Source organism: Nerophis lumbriciformis, linkage group LG05 (genome assembly GCF_033978685.3).
Source record: "Nerophis lumbriciformis linkage group LG05, RoL_Nlum_v2.1, whole genome shotgun sequence".
In the NCBI taxonomy this organism is placed as follows: Eukaryota; Metazoa; Chordata; class Actinopteri; order Syngnathiformes; family Syngnathidae; genus Nerophis; species Nerophis lumbriciformis.
In genome coordinates, this window is record NC_084552.2 from 13,584,011 (window position 1) to 13,607,120 (window position 23,110).

A 23,110-nucleotide genomic window follows, 5' to 3' on the forward strand; every position below is an offset into this window, starting at 1 on the left:
GTGTGTAAAGGATATCACCACATGGGCTCAGGAACACTTCAGAAAGCCACTGTCAGTAACTACAGTTGGTCGCTACATCTGTAAGTGCAAGTTAAACCTCTCCTATGCAAGGCGAAAACCGTTTATCAACAACACCCAGAAACGCCGTCGGCTTCGCTGGGCCTGAGCTCATCTAAGATGGACTGATACAAAGTGGAAAAGTGTTCTGTGGTCTGACGAGTCCACATTTCAAATTGTTTTTGGAAACTGTGGACGTCGTGTCCTCCGGACCAAAGAGGAAAAGAACCATCCGGATTGTTATAGGCGCAAAGTGTAAAAGCCAGCATCTGTGATGGTATGGGGGTGTATTAGTGCCCAAGACATGGGTAACTTACACATCTGTGAAGGCACCATTAATGCTGAAAGGTACATACAGGTTTTGGAGCAACATATGTTGCCATCCAAGCAACGTTACCATGGACGCCCCTGCTTATTTCAGAAAGACAATGCCAAGCCACGTGTTACATCAACGTGGCTTCATAGTAAAAGAGTGCGGGTACTAGACTGGCCTGCCTTTAGTCCAGACATTGAAAATGTGTGGTGCATTATGAAGCCTAAAATAGCACAACGGAGACCCCCGGACTGTTGAACAACTTAAGCTGTACATCAAGCAAGAATGGGAAAGAATTCCACCTGAGAAGCTTCAAAAATGTGTCTCCTCAGTTCCCAAACATTTGCTGAGTGTTGTTAAAAGGAAAGGCCATGTAACGCAGTGGTGAACATGCCCTTTCCCAACTACTTTGGCACGTGTTGCAGCCATGAAATTCTAAGTTAATTATTATTTGCAAACAAAAAAATACAGTTTATGAGTTTGAACATCAAATATGTTGTCTTTGCAGTCTATTCAATTGAATATGGGTTGAAAAGGATTTGCAAATCATTGTATTCCGTTTCTATTTACATCTAACACAATTTCCCAACTCATATGGAAACAGGGTTTGTATATCCACACATATACACACACGAGTGTGAGTAAGTGAGTGAGTGAGTGAGAGAGAGAACTGGAAATGATGCAATATGATACCGCATATGTCCGCAGCTAAATTAGGAGCCTTTGTAACCCATTTTGAAATACTCCTATTATCATTTATATACCAAATAATATATCGTGATATATATATATCATTAGTGCAAGAGGTTGTTATATATATCGCCATGTAGATTTTAGGCCATAACGCCCATCCCCACTTTCCACTTCATTTTCCACTCATAATCATACAAAAAAATAATAAGTTGATGAATTTAATTTTTGGCCAAGTAGTTATAGAATCTTTTCAGAGTTGGAGCATACAAAAAGGTCTTTAACATTATGAGATGGATCAGTATCGCTTACATAATAAATGATACTGGTACCAAACCGGTGCTTTAAAAAACGATACCGATGTTTAAACTGTAACATAAAAATTGGAAAACATGCAGGAAAAAAACATTGCCAAACTATTTATTGTTTAGGAGTTTTGTGACATTCAAGTTGAACAGATTAGTTTTACAAATACTTTAAGTGTATACATTAAATAAGAAAGTAATATATTTTATGAATAAGAAATAAGATAAACATAAATAAAAACAAACTGTCGTAATTATTTGAGACACTTGTGATTTAGGGCTATATAAATAAACATTGATTGATTGATTTCAGAAATTTAAAACATAGAGAACGTACAAAAAACCACTTGATTGTCGATACTCATAATTACGAGGGTTCCTGAATGCATCGTCACTTGCTGTAACCGTCATTGGTGCATAATGAGGAAGTGCTGTCCCTTGTGTTGTTGTTGTCATGGCGACTGGCTAGCGATGCGGCGCTGCTGTTGGCGAGCTCAGGTGGGCAGTAACGTTTGAAAAGAGCAGGTGTGCTGGTGTCTGGACGCTACTTTTCTTTTAAGGCGTTACGTGTACGATATTATCTCCAAGTGCTTGTTTCATTGATTTAGCAACACGATAGTGACTCCTTTTTTCATAATTCATAACAATACTGATTTTTTTTATTTTTTGAGCAATGACAGTTTAAAAAAAAAAAAAAAAAAAACTCAAAAATTCTTAGGGATCCAAAAGAGCCCCACTTATAAAAGTGTTATATAAAAATCATAAAAATGTTTAAAAATATTTATTATTTTAAATATTTTTTTAAATTCAAAGCTTATAGTAAATGTCTCAACTTCAGGTCGGTCGATAAAAAATTAAAATAGAAATTATGTTTTAAGCCCTTTTTGTCAAAGATTTATGGCAAAAACACAAAATATGCAATATTTTCCCCAAAAATTAATATTTGATGTGAAGTAATTGGAGCCTCAAGTAGGTCAATAATTCACCATTCATTTTATTACATTTTAATTTTTTGAGCAATGACAGTTAAAAAAAACGAAAAGAAAAAAAACACTAAAATTCTTGGGGATCTAAAAGTGCCCCACTCATAAAAGTGTTATATAAAAGACATAAAAATGTTAAAAATATATATTATCTTAAATTAATTCAAAGCTTACAGTAAACGTCTCAACTTCAGGTCGGTTGGTAAAAAGTAAAAAATAAAAATAGAAATTATGTTTTAAGCCCTTTTTTGTCAAAGATTTATGGCAAAAACACAAAATATGCAATATTTAACCACCCAACATTTTTTAATTGAAACAATTGATGTGGAGTAATTAGAGCCTCAATTAGGTCAATAATTCACCAATAATTTTATTTAATTTTAATTTTTTTCAGCAACGAAAAATAATAAAAACTAGAAAAAAAACAACTAAAATTCTTATGGATCCAAAAGTGCCCCACTCATAAAAGTGTTATATAAAAGTCATAAAAATGTTTAAAAAATATTAAATTAATTCAAAGCTTACAGTAAATGTATCAACTTCAGATCGGTCGATTAAAAGTAAAAAATAAAAATTATGTATTAATCCCTTTTTGTCAAAAATGTATGGCAAACACACAAAAAATGCAGTATTTCCCCCAAAAAATATTTCAAAGTGAAATATTTGATGTGAAGTAATTGGAGCCTCAAATAGGTCAATAATTCACCATTGATTGTATTTAACTTTTATTTTTTTGAGCAATGACAATTAAAAAACAAAACTAAAAAAACCCACTAACATTCTTAGGGATCCAAAAGCGCCCCACTCATAAACATGTTAAATATATACATTATTTTAAATATTGTTTTAATTCAACGCTTACAGTAAATGTCTCAAATAATTCATCATTGATTTTATCTAATGTTTTTTTTTTGAGCAATGACAATTTAAAAAAAATAAAATAAAAAACACATTCTTGGGGATCCAAAAGCGCCCCACTCATAAAAGTGTTATATAAAAGACATAAATTTAAAAATATATATATATTATCTTAAATGAATTCAAAGCTTACAGTAAATGTTTAAAAGTAAAAGTAAAAAATAAAAACAGAAATTATGAATCCAAAAGTGCCCCACTCATAAAAAATTTAAAAATATACATTATTTTAAATATTTATATAGTTCAACACTTACAGTAAATGTCTCAACTACAGGTCGGTCGATACAAAGTTAATAAATAAAAATAGAAATGATATTTTAAGCCTTTTTTGTCAAAGATTTATGGCAAAAACACAAAATTTGCAATATTTAACCTCATACATTTTTTTTGAAGTGAAATATTTGATTTGAAGTAATTGGATCCTCAAATAGGTCAATATTTCATCATTGATTTTATTTTATGTTGTTTTTTTTTGAGCAATGACAATTAAAACATTTAAAAAAATAAAAAATATCCACTAAAATTATTGGGGATCCAAAAGCACCCCACTCATAAAAGTGTTATATAAAAGACATAAAAATGTAAAAAAATAAAATAGAATATTATCTTAAATGAATTCGAAGCTTACAGTAAATGTCTAAAACTAAAAGTAAAAAATAAAAATAGAAATTATGAATCCAAAAGCGCCCCACTCATAAAAATGTTTTTTTAATTCAACGCTTACAGTAAATGTCTCAACTTCAGGTTGGTCGATAAAAAGTTAATAAATAAAAATAGAAATTATGTTTTAAGCCTTTTTTGTCAAAGATTTATAGCAAAAACACAATAAATGCAATATTTAACCTCCTTAAATTTTTAAGTGAAATATTAGATTTGAAGTAATTGGATCCTCAAATAGGTCAATATTTCATCATTGATTTTATTTTATGTTTTTATTTTAGCAATGACAATTTAAAAAAAAAGAAAGAAAAAAAAAATCCACTAAAATTCTTGGGGATCCAAAAGCGCCCCACTCATAAAAGTGTTATATAAAAAACATGAAAATGTAAAAAAAAATATATATATATATTATTTTTAATGAATTCAAAGCTTACAGTAAATGTTTAAAAGTAAAAGTAAAAAATAAAAACAGAAATTATGAATCCAAAAGTGCCCCACTCATAAAATTTTTTAAAATATACATTATTTTAAATATTTATTTAGTTCAACACTTACAGTAAATGTCTCAACTTCAGGTCGGTCGATACAAAGTTAATAAATAAAAATAGAAATTATATTTTAAGCCTTTTTTTGTCAAAGATTTATGGCAAAAACACAAAATTTGCAATATTTAACCTCATACATTTTTTTGAAGTGAAATATTTGATTTGAAGTAATTGGATACTCAAATAAGTCAATATTTCATCATTGATTTTATTTTATGTTTTTTTTTTTGAGCAATGACAATTAAAACATTTAAAAAAATAAAAAATATCCACTAAAATTATTGGGGATCCAAAAGCACCCCACTCATAAAAGTGTTATATAAAAGACATAAAAAAGTAAAAAAAATAAAATAGAATATTATCTTAAATGAATTCGAAGCTTACAGTAAATGTCTAAAACTAAAAGTAAAAAATAAAAACAGAAATTATGAATCCAAAAGCGCCCCACTCATAAAAATGTTTTTTTAATTAAACGCTTACAGTAAATGTCTCAACTTCAGGTTGGTCGATAAAAAGTTAATAAATAAAAATAGAAATGATGTTTTAAGCCTTTTTTGTCAAAGATTTATAGCAAAAACACAATAAATGCAATATTTAACCTCCTTAAAAAAATTTTAAGTGAAATATTAGATTTGAAGTAATTGGATCCTCAAATAGGTCAATATTTTATCATTGATTTTATTTTATGTTTTTATTTTAGCAATGACAATTTAAAAAAAAGAAAGAAAAAAAAAATCCACTAAAATTCTTGGGAATCCAAAAGCGCCCCACTCATAAAAGTGTTATATAAAAAACATTAAAATGTAAAAAAAAAATATATATATATTATTTTTAATGAATTCAAAGCTTACAGTAAATGTCTAAAACTAAAAGTAAAAAATAAAAACAGAATTTATGAATCCAAAAGCGCCCCACTCATAAAAATGTAAAAAATATACATTATTTTAAATATTTTTTAATTTAAAGCTTACAATAAATGTCTCAACTTCAGGTCGGTCGATAAAAAGTTAATAAATAAAAATAGAAATTATGTTTTAAGCCTTTTTTGTCAAAGATTTATGACAAAAACACAATAAATGCAATATTTAACCTCCTTAAAAAATTTTAAGTGAAATATTTGATTTGAAGTAATTGGATCCTCAAATAGGTCATCATTGATTTTATTTAATGGTTTTTTTTGAGCAATGACAATTAAAAAAAAATTAAAAATCTACTAAAACTCTTGGGGATCCAAAAGCGTCCCACTCATAAAAGTGTTAAATATATACATTATTTTAAATAATAAAATACATAACAATGTTTAAAAAAAAATTATCCTAAATTAATTCAAAGCTTTACAGTAAATGTCTAAAAGTAAAAAATAAAAACTGAAAGCCCTTTTTTGCCAAAGAGTTATGACAAAAACCCAAAACATGCAATATTTAACCCCCAAAAAATATTTTGATGTGAAGTAATTGGACCCTCAAATAGGCCAATAATTCACTATTGGTTTTATTCATTTATTTGAGCAATGACAGTTAAAAAACAAAAAACAAAAAAAAACAACAGTCTGCATGGCAGCTTTTTATTCCACTTTTTGTTGTTGTTTTTAAGACGTAGTTGTCATGGAGGAGGAGTATGTCAATAAAATGAGGTTTAACGTGCGCGGCTGAATGAGTTAACGCTGGAAGGAGAGCGCGTAAACAATGAGCGGCAAGGAGATGATGCAGCGCTCGTCGCCATGGTGACGGAGTGAGTAGGCGGGGCTGTGAGGTCTTTGCAGGCTGCAGACTCTCTGCCAGTGTGGAGCGTTGGCGAGGGAGGAAAAGACGCACGCCAGCGCCGGTCTGAGCTCTCTCTTGTCTCTTCTGCTCGCCTCGCCTGGCTGGCAGCATCCACCCTCCGCCCGGGGCTTCTCGTAAGCACGCCCTGCCCTTTTGTCCCGCCCGCCGCCCCCATGATGAAGGAGGAGGGCCTGCTGGGGCGTCGCCGTTTCTCCACGTGCGGTGGCACGGCCTCGCTGCGACCGCCGCACCCGGACGGACGCAAACTGATCCGCAACGCCTCCTTCGGGGGCTACAACGAGCTGTCGCCTGCGTCGCTGCCAGGTGGGTGTCGGCGCTCTCTCCCCCCACCAGGAAGTAGACCTAGTTTAGCTCCGCCCCCGTCGTCCACACGTGTTTGTGATAGAGACTCGCTGAGTCATCTACTAGTTTGTTTTCTGTCTGCGTGATGGTGCATTTACACACACACACACACACACACACACACACACACACACACACACACACACACACACACACACACACACACACACACACACACACACACACACACACACGCACACACACGTTCTTGTATTTTTTTACCGTCTTGAGACCTCTGAAAAATGCCTCCCTCTTTATGACCACCCTTTCTAGATATATAAAGATGTGTATTTACAACATTAATAATATATACATACTATGCAAATATAAAAAAGCTTGTTGTGAAAAATGAGTTGGAATTTCACAAGAAAAAGGTCACAATTTCACAAGAAAAACGTATAATTTTGGCAGTGTTATAATAAAAGTCGTCATTTTACTCAACACAAGTCAAACATTTTCCAAGAAAAACGGAACATTTGAGCAATTTTGTGATAAAAGTTGGAATTTTACTCAATAACAGTCGCAGTTTTACAAGAAAAAGCTTAACATTTTGGCAATTTTATGAAAAGAGTCATAATTTTACTCGACAAAAGTCACAATTTTATAAGAAAATTTAAAAATGTAATATTATAATAATATTGGAATTTTACTTGGCAAAATTATGACAAAAGTCATCATTTTACTCAAAAAATTTAACCATTTTACAAGAAAAAAATTGGCAATGTTGTGATAAGTCAGAATTTTACATTAAAAAAAAGGAATAATTTTACGAGAAAATATTGCAATATTACAGAAACAGAAAGAATATGAGAAATTGTTCTCAATTTTATAAGAAGAAAGTCGACACATTGTGAGAAAGACTCCTTTTAATTAATTTTTATTTTCATTTTTATTTTTTTTTGTTTATAATTGTTTTTTAATCTTCATTATTTACTTTAATTTATTACAGTATGTCTCTATATACATCCATGCATCCATTTTCTACCGCTTGTCCGTATTTATTTTATTAATGTTGGTCAAAGGGGGCACACTTCAATTTCTAACACACACTTGTTATTTCATATGTTGGCCAGAGAGGGAGCACTTTTAAAAGCGACACACAGTCAATTAGAAAAATCCCTCTTTTTTTTCCGACCACCCTCATTTTGATAGATGTCACCAGCAGGGGTGCTAATGAGACATTCTCTATTAGATGCAATGGTTTTCCGTATTGTTCACAACTCTTCATATGGAAGATACTTTTCAATGTTGATGTCTCAAGAAGGGTAGAAATACAAGAACACACACACACACACACACACTGAAGATCTCCGTTAAAGCAACAGTACAGTGTATACTTTGATGGCGAATAGCATCGCTGCTGTTGCCGTGGCAACCCCGCATCAGCATCCCTGCACTAGTTAGCGTTGTTATAGCGTTAGCATAGTCCATGTGGTGCCTGACTGTCCTGTACTTCTGTTTACTACAAGAAAACAATACCCAGAGTGCATCTGGGTTTTGTTGTTTTAAATCTCGTCCGACCAACTGAATGGAATCTGTCGGAACGTCTCAAGGATGGTCAGTTGAAGCAGGATGCACCTAATTATTTTATTTTTTGATTTAATTTTATTTTTTGTCCTGTCCAGCCACTCAGGCAAATAATTATGTATTTCTTAATTTTTTTGTTTTTCATATATTTGCAAAAGAAATTCTACAAAATTCGCATTCCCATTTATCATTACGGGGTGTTGTGTGTAGAATTTTGAGGACAAAATGTAATTTATTCCATTTGGGCTTAATGCAGTAAGGTAGCAAAATGGAAAAAAGTGCCGTGAATACTTTTCGGATGTACTGTCCAACTCAAAATCTCACTACCGATATTAGAGCCTTTAGTATTGGCCGATACTGGTATTAATCTGATATCAGCAGGGATCATAGTCGATAGGCATCAAAAACACTAACCTATTTATTATTAACCCTCTGGAATGGACGTGTGCTGTCTTTAAGTTGAAGAGGAGTGGTTTGAAATTATTGACATTAACGTGATGATGCAGTAGGTTGAATGATGCGGACACGTTTGTTACTGGATACTTTCTCGTATGCCTTGGAAACTTTGTATATGTAAGTAATATGTAACTATAAGTATTTAAAATTTGTTTGTATTGACAAATGTCCTCTTGTATTTTTGTATTACCTATGTCTGTGCTATTGTGTGTGCTTAGCTGTTGTGTAGCTGCTCGCCCCTACTCGCCTGTAGCCGAGCTTGTAGGAGTAGTTAGTGTGTAATACAATAAATAGTAGTGTTTAGTACTTCATGGTATGTTAGTTAGTAGTTAGTGTGTAATACAATAAATAGTAGTGTTTAGTACTGCATGTTATGTTAGTTAGTAGTTAGTGTGTAATGCAATAAATAGGAGTGTTTAGTGATGTCAGCCTCCAGCTGTCTGCAATGCATCATGGCGTTGTGTTGTCACGGCGACACTCGCCATTTTTGGCGTCGAGCTTCGAACTCTTCGCAATTTGTTGGCCAGCAAACCAGCTGAGGAAATGTTGATGAGTCATGTTTGCTTTCATGCAGATCTTGTGTGCGTGCCAGCGGGCTCTTGCCACTGTAAGTTGCTATATACAATATATATATATACAGTATATATATATATATATATATATATATATATATATACATATATACATACATACATATGTATAAATATGTTTGTTTGTATGTATATATATATATATATATATATATATATACAGTATAGGGATGTCCGATAATGGCTTTTTGCCGATATCCGATATTCCGATATTGACCAAACCCTTAATTACCGATACCGATATCAACCAATACTGATATATACAGTTGTAGAGTTAACACATTATTATGCCTAATTTGGACAACCAGGTATGGTGAAGATAAGGTCCTTTAAAAAAAAAAAAAATAGAATAGAATAAGATAAATAAATTAAAAACATTTTCTTGAATAAAAGAGAAAGTAAATCAATATAAAAACAGTTACATAGAAACTAGTAATTAATGAAAATGAGTAAAATTAAGTGTTAAAGGTTAGTACTATTAGTGGACCAGCAGCACGCACAATCATGTGTGCTTACGGACTGTATCCCTTGCAGACTGTATTGATATATATTGATATATAATGTAGGAACCAGAATATTAATAACAGAAAGAAACAACCCTTTTGTGTGAATGAGTGTAAATGCGGGAGGGAAGTTTTTTGGGTTGGTGCACTAATTGTATGTGTATCTTGTGTTTTTTTATGTTGATTTAATAAAAAAAAAATGATACTGATAATTTCCGATATTACATTCTAAAGCATTTATCGGACATCTCTAATACAGTATATATACATGTCAGTGACGTGCGGTGAGGTTGATGGCTGGTGAGGCACTGACCATCACAGTCAGATTTACAAACATATGAACCCTAAAGAGTATCTTATTCACCATTTGATTGGCAGCAGTTAACGGGTTATGTTTAAAAGCTCATACCAGCATTCTTCCCTGCTTGGCACTCAGCATCAAGGGTTGGAATTGGGGGTTAAATCACCAAAAATGATTCCCGGGCGCGGTGCCGCTGCTGCCCACTGCTCCCCTCACCTCCCAGGGGGTGAACAAGGGGATGGGTCAAATGCAGAGGAAAAATTTCATTACACCTAGTGTGTGTGTGACAATCATTGGTACTTTAACTTAACATTTACTTTACACATACAAACTGTAGCACACAAAAAAGCACATTTAATAAAAAAAAACGTTATTATGGTCTTACCTTTACTTATAAATGAAGTCCATTCGCCGCTGTTGTGCTGGATTAATGAACCCCCTGACGGGTGTGTTATATCAACTAAAGCCCTCACTTAAACTTTCCACGTGCAAGATTGAATCTATTTAAAAAGTGTAACCGAGGGTTTATAAATGTCGCCTATACTGTATGAAACTACAAAATAACAAACACGGAGGCTCCAGTTTACACGAGGACCACTTTATTTACATTCTTTCAAAAACCTCCGCTCCACTACAACATGTCATCACTTCCGCTCTTGGCACTTTCAAAATAAGAGCTCAAGGCATATACTGTATAACAGCGCATAACAGGAACTTAACATCACAAATAGGAAAGCCCATAAAAATAGGTTACAAAAGTTATTTAATAAGAAGCCAAAAAGTGCAAAAACAATAATGTTCATGTTGGAGGAGTTGTGAATTAGATACACCTGCAGTCTGCAGGTGTACCTAATGTTGTGGCCCTGCAGTCATTCACAACTCCTCCAACACGAACATTATTGTTTTTGCACTTTTTGGCTTCTTATGAAATAACTTTTTTAAATAGATTCAATCTTGCACGTGGAAAGTTTAAGTGTGGGCTTTAGTTGATATAACAATTCTACGGCGGGGGTGCAGGAGGCGGGGCTACTGGAGCCTCAGCCAGTGCGTCTTTTGCAGCCGTTTTATGATCGCTCAGCACAAGAAATACGTTACACACATACAGTTGTTGACAAAATACACTGTACATTATATACCTCAGCTAACTAAACTATGGAAATGTATAATATAATTCATATAGCAATACTGTCTCACTGCACAGCAGGCCAGCAGTTAGCCGAGTCCGTCCATGTTGAGGCACTGAGTGACGTGCCTCAACTGGCTGCTGATCACCGCACCGTCTCTTCTCAGTATTTGAACGGCAAATGTGAACATTCAGCGATTTTGAATAAAAATAATCTAAAACTTGTGAAGTTAAATGGAAAATAACTTTATAGTATAATCACTGCATACATATAACAATTTAATTAATTGTTTTTCTTTTTACATTTTTTTTTCTTTCCATGATGGGCCTCACCTGCCTCTAGTGACTGCACATCACTGATCTATATATATATATATATATATATATATATATATATATATATATATATGTATATACATATAAATACATATATATCGTCAAAAGTGTGGGAACACTTTACTTTAAAGACTTCAAAGAAGAGCGTTTCCTGCAAAATGGCACGGAAGTACAACATTGCTTCAGTAGCACCTGAAAAGGAAACATGTTGGAGCCATGGAGGAAGGGAAGAACTCACGCTACGTAACTTTTTAAGTCCATAGTGGCAACAGGCATTCATGAGTTCAGCTTTTTTGTGAGTAACGTTAACGTTATGCCTTTGTTGCAACGCGGGGATTGATAATGTGTCTCCGGCACATTTGACTACGTTTTGAGAGAGAAAACGCACGGTTACCAATTTGGAAATAAACGTAACGGACAAAAATATCTCAGGTTGGTTTCATAATGGATCAATGTAGCCGGGCCCGATAAAGCTATATAAATATATTTAGATTTGAGTGACGCTTTAGTATAACTAAATGTTATGAAGGTGCTGGAATATTTCATGCTATTATTCAGAGGCAGCCTAAAATGAATCATTTATTATTCACAACAGAAACGTGTACAATATCTGATCCAGCTCTGATCTGTTACATTTCTGTGTTATTATTGCTGTATGCTGCATCCCCAATGTCCAGGACATGGTGCCAGTTTGCTGGGTTTTTTCAATAAATTACTGGAAAGGATAGAAATGTAGTTTGTCTCTTTTATCCGATTATTAATCGGATAAATCGATTAATCGAAGTAATAATCGACAGATTAATCGATTATCAAATTAATCGTTAGTTGCAGCCCTAATATATATATATATATATATATATATATATATATATATATATATATATATATATATATATATATATATATATATATATATATATATTAGAGATGCGCGGTTTGCGGACACAACCGCGGAGTCCGCGGATTATCCGCGGGTCGGGCGGTTGAAATAAAAAAAAATTAGATTTTATCCGCGGGTCGGGTCGGGCGGTTGAAATAAAAAAAAATTAGATTTTAAATAGATTCAGGCGGGTGGCTGTTAAACCAATTCGGAAATATATATACATAGTTAAATGTTGTTACCCACATACGAAAAACGAGCAGGCACCTGCAGCATATGCCACAACAGAAGATGAAAAAAAAAAGAGATGGCAACGCCGGCAGCAAACGTGGTACGCGACAAACTATAAAAGGGAATACTAAAGACCAGGGGAAAAAAAGGCCAGAAAAGTTCAGCGTGGACTCGTTTTTATGAGGTTGTAAATCAGGATGATAGTATTGCTGGCTACGTGATTTGCAATAGCTGCGATGCTGTTTATGTCTACGACAGTCACAAACCGGGACATCTAACATGGTGCATCACATTTGTGCAAAACCCCGAATCTCCACAAACATCCTGAGCATGAGCAGTTTCGTCCGCCGTGATCCCAGAAGAGTGCCACAGGATGTTAAAACAAGATAGAACGCAGCTGCCTGCAGCAGTTTGAGTGGCGCGAGTGCGCTTGGAGGCCGGCGCGCTCAGCGCGGCTCCCAGATGATTGCGCACTAGTGTGCGTCTGGGCCGTGACAGCGTGGCAGGCATTGAATGTCTTTGCTGCATTGGATCAGTCTCCTTTCTTTAACAGGCAAAAGCTTTATAACCTCACTAATGCCTTGCATCGTCTATATTAGATATATAACAACGGGCGGGTGCGGGCGGTTGCGGTTTTGATTAAATGTTAGTTCGGGTGGATGGCGGATGGTTGACGACTTTTGTGATGCGGTTGCGGATGAAATAATTGCCTATCCGCGCATCTCTAATATATATATATATATATATATATATATATATATATATATATATATATATATATATATATATATATATATATATATATATATATACACACGTATACATAGGCCTTGGAGATTGTGTATATGTAAGTAATATGCAACTATAACTATTTGATACTTGCTTATTGTTGACAAATGTCACCTTTTATTGTTTTATTATCCATGTCTAGCTTGTGTGCTATTGTGTGCTTAGCTGTTGTGTAGCTGCCAGCTCCTAGTAGCCCTCTAGCCTAGCACGTTTACCTTTTGGCAATGATTAAAATAGAAGAAACTGCATGTTTACTGGAGGACATTTAGATGACAACTGGCTGTCCAGCTTTGCACAAGTAAAACAGGACTGCTCGCATCGCACATGGCATCACACAGGCTGCAGGACTGCTCGTATCGCACATGGCATCACACAGGCTGCAGGACTGCTCGTAGTAGAACTAGCAGTGATCTTTCCAAGTCAGTATGAATGTACTAAGCCAACATTTGAGGGATCAAATGAAAACGACGCCACATTGATTAAAGAAATCAGGAATGTACGAAAACAATTTTCTTTTTCTTCTCAGGTTTCGAGAGAGGGAAAGAAGACCTTTTGTCTCTGCCTTTGAAAGAGGACTCCATTTCCATCTCTAAAAGCAAGGTACACGACTCACCTACTGTAACACCTGCACAGGTGTACTTATTAGACGTCCCCCATGTGGGCTTCAGGGCCGATACTGATGCCGATTATAAGTAGTCAAGGGGGCCGATAACCAATATTCATTTTCAGTAAGAGTTATTTAAAGATGAATATTATATGTCAGTAAACATCTGGACAAGGCTTTAAGTTGTTTTTTGAACATTATTTTTGAGGAAAGGCGGGACCAGTAGTGACATAATGTTTGATGTTGTGTTTAATTTATTAAAATTGTTCAAAATATGACATTTCTCTACACTCATCTACTCCATTGTATGCACTTTATAACACTTTATGGATTTAATACATTGTAAGGTTTCTTGAAATATTGTCAACATTTCCATAAAAACAATTCTGGGCTCCTTAGTTGAGACATTTTATCCTGGATGTTACGGAAAGTATGAGAATGTGTGAGCTGCTGCCTCACCTTCTTTACGTACAGTCGTGCTCATAAGTTTACATACCCTGGGAGAATTTATGATTTCTTGGCCATTCTTCAGAGAAAAACCTTTCTTCCACTCATGCTCAATGGTTGTGTGAAGCTATTTATTGGCAAACAACTGTGTTTACTTTTTTAAATCAAAATGACAAAAGAAAGTACCCAAATGACCCTGATCAAAAGTTTACATACCCTAGTGACTTTGATCTGATAACATGCACAAAAGTTGACACAAACAGGTTTGAATGGCTAATCAAGGTTCCAATCCTCACCTGTGACACGTTTGTGTGTAATTAATGTGTGTGTATAAAAGGTCAGTGAGTTTCTGGGCTTCTGACAGATCATTGCATCTTTCATCCAGTGCTGCACACGTTTCTGGATTCTGAGTCATGGGGAAGGCAAAATAATTGTCAAAGGATCTGTGAGAAAAGGTAATTGAACTGCATAAAACAGGAAAGGGGTATAAAAATATATCCAAGGAATTGAGAATGCCAGCAAAGATTTCAGCCACAACTGCCAGGAAAATTGTTGGAGATGCAAAGAAAAATCCACAGCTGAAATACAGGACTCTCTGAAAAATTGTGGTGTGGCTGTTTCAAGATGCACAATAAGGAGGCACTTGAAGAAAAATGGGCTGCATGGTCGAGTCGCCAGAAGGAAGCCATTTCTGCGCAAATGTCACAAAGTATCCCGCTTACATTACGCCAAACAGCACAGAGATAAGCCTCAAAACTTCTGGAACAAAGTAATTTGGAGTGATGAGACCAAAATTGAACTTTTTGGCCACTCGACCATGCAGCCCATTTTTCTTCAAGTGCCTCCTTATTGTGCATTTTGAAACAGCCACACCACAATTTTTTAGAGAGTCCTGTATTTCAGCTGTGGATTTTTCTTTGCATCTCCAACAATTTTCCTGGCAGTTGAGGCTGAAATCTTTGCTGGTCTACCCGAATCCCTCATTTTCCACTTCTTAATCAGCGTTTGAACACTGCTGATTGGCATTCTCATATTCCTTGGATATCTTTTTATACCCCTTTCCTGTTTTATGCAGTTCAATTACCTTTTCTCGCAGATCCTTTGACAATTCTTTTGCCTTCCCCATGACTCAGAATCCAGAAACATGTGTGCAGCACTGGATGAAAGATGCAATGGTTTCTGAGAAACCCAGAAACTCACTGACCTTTTATACACACACATTAATTACACACAAACATGTCACAGGTGAGGATTGGAACCTTGATTAGCCATTCACACCTGTTTGTGTCAACTTTTGTGCATGTTATCAGATCAAAGTCACTGGGGTATGTCAACTTTTGATCAGGGTCATTTGGGTACTTTCTTTTGTCATTTTGATTTAAAAAGAGTAAACACAGTTGTTTGCCAATAAATAGCTTCACACGACCATTAAGCATGAGTGGAAGAAAGGTTTTTGTGTTATCATTTGCCAATAAATAGCCAATAGCATCCCTACAGTGAAGCATGGAGGTGGCAGCTCATCATGCTGTGGGGATGCTTTTCAGCGTCAGGAACTGTTAAGACTAGTCAGGATAGAGGGAAAGATGAATGCAGCAATGTACAGAAACATCCTGGATGGAAACCAACGCGTCCCATCCAACCTGATGGAACTTGAGAGGTGCTGCAAAGAGGAATGAGAGAAAGTGCCCAAAGATAGGTGTGGCATCGTGTTCAAAAAGACTTGAGGCTGGAATTGCTGCCAAAGGTGCATCAACTAAGTATTGAGCAAAAGGCTGTGAATACTTAGATTTTTTATAAATTTGCGAATTTAAAAAAACAATACCAAACCTTTCCACGTTGTCATTATGGGGTATTGTGTGTAGAATTTTGAGGACAAAAATGAATGTACGTGTAGAATAAGGCGTAACAAAATGTGACATGTGAAGCTCTGTGAGTACTTTTCGGACGCTCTGCAGTTTGCATTTTTTGGCAAGACGTAAATTCTTCTGTCGACCTCACGTCCAGCCTTCTCTGTCGTGGTTTTCCATTGGACTCACGGAACGTTAAAAACTCGCCACGCGGGGCTCCTTTGAGTAGCGAAAGCACACAAAACGGTGGGGAAGACTCCAGGAAAGAAGGACAAAAACTGAAATACCCGTCCAACCCCCCCGAAAAAAAGGCAGCTGTTACAAGTGCATGTGAGCAAAGGAGACCTACTGTTGGCCACCGGCGCTGCACGCCAGGAGAGAAAGGGGGCGTGGCTTAGCACACCTGAGCACAATTTTTTTTTTTATTTTTTTTTTTTTTTTTATTATAGTTTTTTTAATACAAAATAAATAAATAAATGATAAATACTGATATTTGAAGTGTTTATTTTGTATCTGCAAAATAATTGGGTTGCAATTGTTAAAAAAAAAGGGGGATACTATCGGCGCCGATAACCCCGAGTACAGTTCTATTAACTCTGGCCATCAAATCTGGTTAAATACACGTAGCGCTGAATTTGACCAGCAGAGGGCGATAAAGCTGCACCTTAGGTTTAATCGTGTGTTAAACCACAATTGCGCAATGTTTGCTGTGTGTATTAACACTAAATTGTATTTATTTAACAACACAACGGATGTAATACTTTTGTTATGTTTATATTTTTCATCTTACAAACCTAAATAAAGGAAGACGTGCAAAGAAATCAAACTGAGAAAGACAAATAATTCAAAAGAAGGAACGTCAATCATCAACAAAACTTAGCTTCTGTTTCTTCATGCTGTTAACTATCTGTCTAGCGAGGGCAGAATAATGAAATTTATTGTTTTCCATCTTACCAACCTAAATAAAGGAATACGTGTAATTGTGTTAAACCGCATGTGTGCGATGTTTGCTGTGTGTATTAACACTAAAATGTATTTATTTAACAACACAATGGACGTAATACTTTTGTTATGTTTATATTTTTCATCTTACAAACCTAAATAAAGGAAGACGTGTAAAGAAACTGAGGAAGAATTATAATTCAAAAGAAGGACATCAATCATCAACAAAACTTAGCCTCTGTTTCTTCATGCTGTTAACTATCTGTCGGGCTGCGCACGCTGGAAACGAGTAGCGAGGGCAGAATAATGAAATGAATTGGTTTCCATCTTACAAACCTAAATAAAGGAATACGTGTAATTGTGTTAAACCGCATGTGTGCGATGTTTGCTGTGTGTATTAACACTAAACCTTCTATTTTATTTCCGTAAAAGCTGAATTTGACCAGCAGAGGGGGATAAAGCTACACCTTAGGTTTAATCGTGTTTTAAACCACATGTGTGCAATGTTTGCTGTGTGTATTACCACTAAACCTTCTTATTTTATTTAGTTAACAACACAACGGACGTATTACTTTTGTTATGTTTATGTTTTTCATCTTACAAACCTAAATAAAGGAAGACATAATAAAGAAACTGAGGAAGAATTATAATTCAAAAGAAGGAACGTCAAACATCAACAAAACTTAGCTTCCGTTTCTTCATGCTGTTAACTATCTGTCGAGCTGCGCACGCTGGAAACGAGTAGCGAGGGCACAATAATTAATTTATTGTTTTCCATCTTACAAACCTAAATATAGGAATACGTGTAATTGTGTTAAACCACATGTGCGCAATGTTTGCTGTGTGTATTAACACTAAACCTTCTATTTTATTTACGTAAAAGCTGAATTTGACCAGCAGAGGGCGATAAAGCTACACCTTAGGTTTAATCGTGTTTTAAACCGCATGTGTGCAATGTTTGCTGTGTGTATTAACACTAAACCTTCTATTTTATTTACGTAAAAGCTGAATTTGACCAGCAGAGGGCAATAAAGCTACACCTTAGGTTTAATTGTGTTTCAAACCGCATGTGTGCAATGTTTGCTGTGTGTATTAACACTAAAATGTCTTTATTTAACAACACAATGGACGTAATACTTTTGTTATGTTTATATTTTTCATCTTACAAACCTAAATAAAGGAAGACGTCCAAAGAAATCAAACTGAGAAAGACAAATAATTCAAAAGAAGGAACATCAATCATCAACAAAACTTAGCCTCTGTTTCTTCATGCTGTTAACTATCTGTCGGGCTGCGCACGCTGGAAACGAGTAGCGAGGGCAGAATAATGTAATGTATTATTTTCCATCTTACAAACCTAAATAAAGGAATACGTGTGATTGTGTTAAACCGCATGTGTGCAATGTTTGCTGTGTGTATTAACACTAAACCTTCTATTTTGTTTACGTAAAAGCTGAATTTGACCAGCAGAGGGCGATAAAGCTACAGCTTAGTTTTAATCGTGTTTTAAACCGCATGTGTGCAATGTTTGCTGTGTGTATTAACACTAAACCTTCTATTTTATTTAAGTAAAAGACACAATGGACATTATACTTCTGTAATGTTTATATTCTCCGTCTTACAAACCTAAATAAAGGAAGACGTGTAAAGAAACTGAGGAAGAATTATAATTCAAAAGAAGGAACATCAATCATTTACAAAACTTAGCTTCTGTTTCTTTATGCTGTTAACTATCTGTCGAGCTGCGCACGCTGGAAAGGAGTAGCGAGGGCAGATTAATGAATTTAGTGTGTTTCCCTTGGCAGTCTGAGAGCAAACTGTACAACGGCTCGGACAAAGATGTGTCAGCAACGTCCGGAGGCAAGCTCACCAAGAAGGAGTCCCTCAAGGTAAGGAGAGTCTTCAACCGGATTAGACTTTGCTGATCCGGACAAGTCTTAGCACCTGCTGGCGCGCCACTTCCTGTGCTCCTAACATGTGTCAGGACACGAGGGACCATGTGCCGCTTGTTTCAGGTGCAGAAGAAGAACTACAGGGAGGAGAAGAAGAGAGCAACCAAAGAGCTGCTCAGCACCATCACTGACCCTTCTGTCATCGTCATGGCCGACTGGCTGAAGGTGAGCAACGCTTTTTTTTGTTTACTGCACTTTTTTTTCATTTGACCTATCATTCACAATCCTTATGTAAGACAACAATTAACGCTAGCAGTGGTGTCGTTCTATTGCGCGTTTAAAGCGCTCTAAAATCCTCCATCACTGTAAGTATATATATATGTAGTATCTAGTAACATTCATAATAACATGTAATATTGACATATGTTCATCATTTTAAGCATACGGCGGCGTATTAATTTCACAGATGCATCACAGCGTTCACGTTCCCTTCGACAACAACAAGACTACTAATCATGGCAGACTTGATGAGAGACAACAAGGACTACTTTGGGACAAATGATGATCCAGAAACTTCTATTCTTAAGCTGGAATATAAGGAGGATGACCTACAAGTTTTAGAAGCTGTGTGCTAAATACTAGGCATCATGTAGCAGTCATTTCTAAGTGCTAAACAAGATATAAACATAATAAAACAATCACTTACTGTACCATGTCTGCTCTCACTGGGATAAAAACTGATGTTTATATCTTCCCCTTTACATGAACGGTTAACAAAATCTATCTAGTAACATTCATAATAACATGTCATATTGACACATTTTCATCATTTTAAGCATACGGCGGCGCATTAATTTCCCAGACGCATCACAGCGTTCACTTTCCCTTCGACGACAACAGTACTTTTTATTTTTTTGATGCGTTGTAAATCATAAATAAAAGTTAGCAAAAGTCAGCTGGCAATGCAGCTAATAGGAGTCGCTCTATTCCGCCTATAAAGCGCTCTAAAAAACCTCCAAGGTTTTATATACACACTGTAAGTGTATATGTAGTATCTAGTAACATTTATAATAACATGTAATATTGACATATTTTCATAATTTTAAGCATACGGTGGTGTATTAATTTCACAGACGCATCACAGCGTTCTCTTTCCCTTCAACAACAACACTACTAATCATGGCAGACTTGATGAGACACAGCAAAGACTACTTTGGGATAAATGATGATCCAGAAACTTCTATTTTTGAGCCGGAATATAAAGAGGATGATCTACAAGTTTTAGAAGCTGTGTGCTAAACACTGGGCGTCATGTAGCAGTAATTTTTTAAAGTGCTAAGCAAGATATAAACATAATAAAACAATCACTTACTGTACCATGTCTGCTCTCACTGGGATAAAAACTGACGGGATGTTTATATCTTCCCCTTTACATGAACGGTTAACAAAATCTATCTAGTAACATTCATAGTAACATGTAATATTGACACATTTTCATCATTTTAAGCATACGGCGGCGTATTAATTTCCCAGACGTATCACAACGTTCACTTTCCCATCAACGACAACACTACTTTTTATTTTTTGAGGCGTTGTAAATCATAGATAAAAGTTAGCAAAAGTCAGCTGGCAATGCAGCTAATAGGAGTCGCTCTATTCCGCCTATAAAGCGCTCTAAAAGACCTCCAAGGTTTTATATACACACTGTAAGTATATATGTAGTATCTAGTAACATTCATAATAACATGTAATATTGACATATTTTCATAATTTTAAGCATACGGCGGCGTATTAATTTCACAGACGCATCACAGCGTTCTCTTTCCCTTCAACAACAACAAGACTACTAATCATGGCAGACTTGATGAGAGACAACAAAGACTACTTTGGGACAAATGATGATCCAGAAACTTCTATTTTTGAACCGGAATATAAGGAGGATGATCTACAAGTTTTAGAAGCTGTGTGCTAAACACCAGGCATCGTATAGCAGTAATTTCTAAGTGCTAAACAAGATATAAACATAATAAAACAATCACTTACTGTACCATGTCTGCCCTAACTGGGATAAAAACTGACGGGATGTTTATATCTTCCCCTTTACATGAACGGTTAACAAAATCTATCTAGTAACATTCATAATAACATGTCATATTGACACATTTTCATCATTTTAAGCATTCGGCGGCGCATTAATTTCACAGACGCATCACAGCGTTCACTTTCCCTTCGACGACAACAAGACTACTAATCATGGCAGACTTGATGAGAGACAAGAAAGACTACTTTGGGACAAATGATGATCCAGAAACGTCTATTCTTGAGCATTAATATAAGAAGGATGACCTACAAGTTTCAGAAGCTGTGTGCTAAACAAATGCCGCTTTACTTGCTAAGTGCTAAACAAGATATACAAACATAATCAAATAATCACTTACTGTACAATGTCTGCTCTCACCGGGATAAAGACTGATGGGATGGTTGTATCTTACCCTTTCATCAACAATTCATCATAATCCTAACTAAGGGTTCAAAACAAAAGTGTTTTTCGTGTCTTTCTGGCCATCTCCGGGTCTAAGTTGGATGTCAAAAGTTGACCAACTTGTGGGTTTATGTCCACAACCTTCTACTCTCCAGGTGAGAGGCATGATTTGTAATCTAGAATTAACTTTCACCAACTCAGAGGCGATGCAGCAGCTCAATATGTCAATATAGCAGCAAAAGCTAGTTAGCCCTCTAAAAGTAGTTCCTCTGCGTTAGTGCTTATAATAACAATATCGCTAATACTTGTTAATATTCAGGTCACGACATGTAAATGGAGTATTGTTGGTGTTTTTTGGATGTTTTTTAGCGGACTTTACGGACGCAGAAGTGTACTCTCATTAGCTTCATTGTTAGCCACCTCCTACTTGCCATATTGTATGATTTAGAATGCTTGAAAGAAAGGAAAACATCAGGATTTTGAATGAGACACAACTCCAAAATAAAAGTGCAGTTCTTCTTCAAACAAAACACTAACTTCATCTTTGTGTTTGATTTGCTTTCACATAATTCAATAATGCTCTGTCCTTTTTTATAAATAAATAAACAATGACTACAGTGAATGTCATATATTACAAAATAATAATAACAACATTTAGAATCACCACAATGAAACAGACAATAGAAGTGTGGAAATGAATAATATTCTGGATAAATTGTCATATATAGTCAGTTAAATCCAGAAGATGTCTAATACAATAAATGATAAATAATTACTGTAAGATGTAGCGATGTTATGATGTATATGTTTACATGAATATGTATGTAGACTTGGGAGTTTTTTTAAATTTTATTTATACATGTTTCTCTTTTACTAAATTCATGTCAACACTAAACCTATCAAGGATGATCTGCATTCAATTGATGTATTAACAAATCTAAACGTTCTATTGCAGATTTTATTTCAGGAATAAAACTCAAGTACGTTCAATATTATTTTTTTAATAAATGAAACACCAAAATAAAATAGTAATAAATAAGTAACACTTGGTTTAACACGTGTAAAGAAAACAAAAACAATCCTCAACCTAATTTGCTTGTATTAATTATATTCCGTTAAGGTTTGTGTTTATTTGGGCATATTTATGATTTAATAGATTAAATTCTACGTTAAATAAAATCTTTGTTGAATTGGTTAAAATTAAACTAAAGAGAAAGTACTTTTTTTGTTTATTTATATTATTTTTGAAATAAGGGAACAAAATCAAGTATTAGCCAGAAAATGATCTCAAATCTAAATGTTTCATTTAAATTCATGTAATTAAAATAATTTTAAATGACTAAACATCAAATATTATTGCAAACTTACGGTATATCATTTAAAAAACTTTTTTTTTTTCATCCTTAAAATCACTTGACACACATCACATGAAAAACATTCAATTCATTAGCATTCAGTAATTTAAGTCAAGACTTTTTTATGTTTGTAGAAAAAAGTTAATTTATTTTTATGTACGATAATTTTTGGGACTAAACAAGAAGAAAATGAAGAGAAAATAAGTGC

At 34.9% G+C, this 23,110-nt stretch overlaps 1 protein-coding gene across 11 annotated transcripts in view; it reads left to right on the forward strand.

The window, feature by feature from the left end:
* The window catches only part of osbpl8 (oxysterol binding protein-like 8), a 1,018,260-nt gene that overhangs the window by 932,588 nt on the left and 62,562 nt on the right, over positions 1 to 23,110 (forward strand). For 7 of the 11 annotated variants that reach the window (XM_061961256.2, XM_061961258.2, XM_072913147.1 and 4 more), the window contains 4 exons: positions 6,343 to 6,558; positions 13,860 to 13,933; positions 18,979 to 19,062; positions 19,189 to 19,290. In XM_061961256.2, the coding sequence (XP_061817240.2) occupies positions 6,343 to 6,558; positions 13,860 to 13,933; positions 18,979 to 19,062; positions 19,189 to 19,290 (476 nt within the window). Of the gene's footprint in view, positions 1 to 318; positions 6,559 to 13,859; positions 13,934 to 18,978; positions 19,063 to 19,188; positions 19,291 to 23,110 lie in introns of those variants that run through there. The other 4 variants (XM_072913149.1, XM_072913150.1, XM_072913148.1 and 1 more) reach the window with 3 other exon arrangements.